The following is a 5,629-nucleotide window of genomic DNA, read 5'->3' as shown; positions in this document are numbered from 1 at the left end:
GCCTCGCTTTTCGTTGTGTCCGGCGTGCCCGGTGCGTCCCCTGTGGGACGGGGACGGACTCGGGGCGCCGGACACCGAATGGGGGCGCGCCGGACAAAAATGGGCTTTGGGAGACGCGGCTGGAACGCATTTTCTGTCCGGCGCGCCCCAAATCCCTTTGGGGGACGCTTTGGGGGACGCGACTGGAGATGCTCTAAGGACTCAAATGAAGAAGAGGTTTTGGTGTTCAGTTGATGCTTTATGTGTTCCCTGTCTCTGAGGGAATTCTACTAGCTCTGCCCGATGCTTTATGTGTTCCTTGTCTCCGAGGGAATTCTACCTATCATAATCTGTTGTACAATGATGTCTCTTATATAGCTCGTTCACAAACACAAATGCGTCTTCTTGCCGGTCCATAATTCCATATCGTACTGGTCGTCTATATATATATACATGTTTCTACTTCAGTCTCATCTCACGTTCACCCACTTGACTCCTCCCAAAGAGACATCTGTTACATTTCACATAATAGTTACGAATATAGGAGCAAACAAAATTGGTGAAGTCGTTGCTTTGTGTATCTCATTGCTTATCGAGTTCTGCGGACCTTTTAGAATGGAAGACATCTGGATAGAAAAAGCTACTCCCTCTGATCCTAAAAAAATGCCGGATTGCTTATTTTGTATAAAAGCCCTCCACTTTTACTTGAACTCAACCCGCACTCCAGCTAGCTCTCTCATGCATGTGTCCGGGAAAACGTCTGACCGCACACGTGCTGTGCGTGTGTGCTAGCTCCCGCGTGCATGTACTATTGTTGAGAATCTATAGGTCTTAGTTGTAAAACGTATTTATACTAGGCTTCCGCCAAGTTTTTCGGACCGGAGGGAGTACAACAATGAAACAGTCCGGTCAGTTTACACACGATCGGGGCACTTTCTTATTCTGAGCAGGGATGGGTCCCTAAAGATCGAGAAGCTGCACCTCAACCGGGAGGAGTGCATAGAAACGACCAACTTTATTAGGACATTGCTACGTGATGCTATAGCACCGGTTGATCCAGCGAAGTGCTCCCCATATCGAAACAAGAATCCTTCCTAAAATAGTAGTGAGACTAGATGGTTATTTTTTTTCTTTTTCAAGCGATCCACCCCTCAGGGGATCGATTTTCATTATCAGGAGATAACAAAAAACAACAGTAGTTCACAACACAGGAAAAAGAAGGGGGGAGGGAGCGCCGCCTAATGCTAGCGTTTAAAGAGTTATTACAACCCAGTAGATGAAATCGACATAATTTTTAGAACTTCTATCTAAGCATAGAAAGCAACAAAAGGATCAGTGATCAGCAAGCTTGTCATCCATCATCAACAAAAGCAGCAGGATTCAACATCAATGGGGGTTTATCCGTTTCTGGCATCATCGTCAGTCTCCATGTCATCTTCTCCGCGTTCAACTGGTACAGCATCCATGATAGCCAGGGTTCTTCCACCAGAGCTGCCTCCATTAGATGAAGACGTAGCAGTAGCAGCGGCAGCCAACCGAAGTAGATTGTCAGCTCCAGCTTTGATGTTCCTTTCATCAGCAGCGTTGTGGAGACCTGCCCAGTGTTTTATAAACACCACAGATAGACTAATTAGTTCACTAGGAGACTTGATTAACTTCTTGTCAAAACAGGCTCTATTACGGAGTTTCCAAATTTCCCAACAAATCGCAGCCAGGCCAGCTATCTGAACATTTCTGCTAGCAGGAGTCAGATTAGGGAACCACCAGAAGAATTGAGTAAAACTCCCAGGCATGTCAGTTGCCCCACAGCCCTTGCCATAGTACTCCACACATATTTTGCTGCAACACAGTTAAAAAACAAACTAGATATGCTTTCATTCTGATGGCAGAATTGACATGAGGCATTCCCATTCCAGTTCCTTTTCAGCAAATTGTCTTTCGAGGCAATTGCGTTGTGCCAGATTAACCACAGCCAGATTTTTATTTTCAGAGGTATGTTACTCTTCCACATATGCTTAAAAGATCTGTCTATCCCATTCCTACAAATATGATTATACATAGATATCACAGAGAAGATTCCATTTTTAGTCCATTTCCAAAAAGGTTTATCCTTTGCCTGGAATAGAGAAAACTGTCTCACAATTCCCAACAGCCCATGTACTTGAACAGCAAGATCTGGAGACATGCATCTTCTGAAGGAAAAATTCCACCCAAGGTTAGCTGCAGCAGCAACTGTGATCTCTTGCTCATTACAAATGTGGAAGATCTCAGGAAAGGAATCTTTCAAGGGGACTTTGTCACACCAAGCATCTTGCCAGAAACTAGTCAGTCTCCCATTCCCAACTTTCATTCTTCTGCCAGATAAATAGAAGCTTTTTATCTTTTGCATATCATTCCAAAGGGGTGAGTCACCTGGTCTGTTTTTTGAGAAGAAGACCCTAGATCCTCTGAGATATTTTTTACACATGAAATCATGCCAGGGGCTGTTGGAGGATTCAATTTTCCACCACCATTTGCACATGAGACTGATATTGAATTTTGTGAGATCTTTCAAACCCAGACCCCCTTTTTTCTTTGGCTTACAAATCCATCTCCATTTAACAAAGTGATACTTTCTCTTATCTGCACTTCCAGCCCAGAAGAAGGACCTGATAGGCTTGTCAATCTCTTCAATAGTTTTTTATGCAACAATCTCATGGACATTTGATATACACCTGTACTGGAAAGACAGGCACCAATTTTTATCACTCTTCCACCTATGGACATATTATTTCCTACCCATGCACTCATTTTCTTCCTTGTCTTGTCTCCAAGGAACCCCATTTCAGCTACAGTGGGTCTTCTTGCACAAATGGGAGTGCCCAAGTATTTTATTGGCCAAGTACCACTTTGACAGTTGAACAGTTATGAGTAAGTTTGGATATTGCTATCATCATGAAGAATCAACATAACTTCACTCTTCTCAAAATTTATTTTTAACCCAGACATGGCTTCAAAGAGATATAACAGCTGCTTGAGATTTCTAGCTTGCTCCAAATCATCTTGAATCAATAAGATTGTGTCATCAGCAACTCCTCTAGTGATAATATTGTCAGCCAAACCAACAAAGAGTCCATTCTGCTGTGCCACAGAGACCATGTTAGCAACGATGTTAGCTGCCATGTTGAACAGGAAGGGGGCAAAGGGATCTCCTTGTCTGACCCCTTTATGACTGCCAAAGTATGGACCAACTTTTTCATTAACTTTCACACTGAGAGTTCCTTCAACAACTGCTTTTTTTATCCAGATCAACCAATTTTCACTGAATCCCTTCTGCCTGCAACAGTCAAACAGAAAATCCCAGTTGACTTTATCATAGGCTTTTTCAAAATCAATCTTCAGCACAACTCCTTGTTGTTTTCTGAACTTTGCCTCTCTCAGAACCTCTTGCAGCAGAGCAACCCCATCAGTAATATATCTTACTTTTATGAAAGCAGTCTGGCAAGGATGTATCACCTTGTTCATGATTGGAATTGCTCTAATAGTTAAAACTTTTGTGAAGATCTTGAAAAGGACTTGCAAAAGACAAATTGGTTTGTATTTTATAATGCCATAATTAATCTTTTTCAAATCAATTGCATGCCTATGAAAATCATGGAAGGCAATCATCATATCTACCTTAATAATATCCCAGCATTCTTTGTAGAACTCTGCTGGGATACCATCAGGTCCAGCTGCCTTGTTATTTTCAATCTGGTCAATGGAATTTTTTACTTGTTCCTCACTGAAGTTTCTATCCATTGTCTCTCTCTCCTCATCGCTGGTAGTATCAACAGCAGACCAAATGTGATTGTCTAATCTGATACCAGAGTCAGTAGCTAGGCCAAAAAGCTGTTTATAGAAAGCTGTAGCATGGTTCAGTAAGTCAGATGTTCCATGGATAATGTTATCACCATCAGTCATAGAGAAAATTGTTCTATTTATCTTACAACCATTAGAAATTCTATGAAAAAAGGAGGTGTTACAATCACCCTGAAGGAGCCATTTCTCTCTGGATCTCTGCTGCCAGTATTTCTCCTCTTTGTCCAGAATGGTCAGTAGCTCATGTTGTAACTGGGTTCTTCTTCTAATCTATGTGGCAGACAAGGATTGATTTTCTTCCAACCTTTCAATTTCTTCCAGCTCACTATTAATCTCCTTTTTTCTTTTGATATCTCTTACTTTCAAATTTGCTCCCCAACCTTTCAAATCTTTCTTGACATTCTTTAGTTTCTGCTGTATTTTTCCCAGGCTGTCAAGATCTCTAACAGGAATCTGCCAAGCCCTGGAAACTCTGCTCATGAAATCTTCTTGCAACCAAGCTTTTTCAAATTTAAAATCTCTGACAGCTTTATCTTTCTGTTCCATAGTATCAAGAATCAAGGGATTGTGGTCTGACACCTCCCTGACAAGCTTATGAACTGTGGTGAGGGGAAACAAAGTTTCCCAAGCATCATTCATCAAAAACCTGTCAAGTTTTTCCAGAGTAGGATCTTGTTGATTATTAGACCAAGTATATTGTCCACCTGACAGATATAGCTCTCTCAAACCATGACAATTGATGATGGCATTGAACATATCAGTCCATCTGTTTCTCCTCATGATTTTATCTTTTTCTGAAGGGAATCTAATGATGTTAAAGTATCCCCCAATGAGCAGAGGTAACTCTTGGTCACTGCAGACATTTCCCAGCTCAATCAAGAAATCTTCCTTGTCATCTAGTTGAGCAGCTCCATAGACAATGATCAAATTCCATTTCATCTGTATTTTTTTATCTAGAAGAGTAATTTTGATATAAAATCTGCCAACCTCAGTCTTACAAATATCAAACTTGGATGACCTAAAGCCACCCAGAATCCCACCACCTCTGCCAATAGAAGGAATCCATCTACATTCAAACTCATTCATATGGTCAAATCTCCTGAAGAAAGCAGGAGAATAATCTGTCTTTATTGTTTCTTGCAGACCAATAAAATCAACCTCCTGATTTCTGAGGTAATCTGTCAGAAACACACTCATACCTTTCTTGCCAACACCTCTACAATTTAAAGTAGCACCTATCATAGATACTTGTAATTCTTCCTTCTTTTTCTGGTTCCAGTCACAATGCCACACAAAGGGTGGTCATTGAGAACTTTCACCGAGGCAGCACTGGATTTTGCTAGTGCTCCTCCCGAGGCAACACCTGATTTTGCTGGTGTCCCTCGTCTTCTTTTTTTCTCTGCTGATTTCCTTTGCTTTTTCGTTCTTCTGGACACCACAGGAGTGAAATCATCCATATCATGTTCCATATTATTGCTGAACCCTAGAACTAAAACTTTATCTGGTTCATTGTCTGCAGCTATTTCTTTTCCTGCATTTCTTTGATGGAGTGTCTAGCTATCTCTAAATCTTTGAGACAATGCACTTTTTCAAGAGGTAAGGAACAATGACTAACACCCATTTCAAGGGCTCTAGCAATAATATCATCATCATCTAAGATAGCAAAGGAGTTGAAAGTGTTTAGCGAAGTACCTGATAAATCCTTCTTCTCAGTAGTTGTTGTGGCCTTGTCAGCAAATCTGGTAGATGTGTCTCCTTGGCTGCTCATTCTGGAACTCCTCCTAGCAGATGCCTCAAATTGCATAGCCTT

The 5,629-nt window shown here is 41.4% G+C and overlaps 1 protein-coding gene across 1 annotated transcript; it reads right to left on the bottom strand.

Moving 5' to 3' along the window:
- Positions 1-1,376: 1,376 nt before the first annotated feature.
- Positions 1,377-5,016, bottom strand: LOC127346970 (uncharacterized). Its single transcript, XM_051373204.1, has 5 exons — positions 4,124-5,016; positions 3,984-4,035; positions 2,960-3,849; positions 1,682-1,818; positions 1,377-1,573 (listed from the first exon to the last, which is right to left on the bottom strand). The coding sequence occupies exons 1-5, from the start codon at positions 5,014-5,016 to the stop codon at positions 1,377-1,379; spliced, it is 2,169 nt and encodes a 722-aa protein (XP_051229164.1).
- Positions 5,017-5,629: the final 613 nt, after the last annotated feature.

Source organism: Lolium perenne, chromosome 4 (assembly GCF_019359855.2).
Source record: "Lolium perenne isolate Kyuss_39 chromosome 4, Kyuss_2.0, whole genome shotgun sequence".
Taxonomy (NCBI): domain Eukaryota; kingdom Viridiplantae; phylum Streptophyta; class Magnoliopsida; order Poales; family Poaceae; genus Lolium; species Lolium perenne.
The sequence above is the reverse complement of the archived record's forward strand: the minus strand, read 5'-3'. Positions and strand labels throughout refer to the sequence as shown.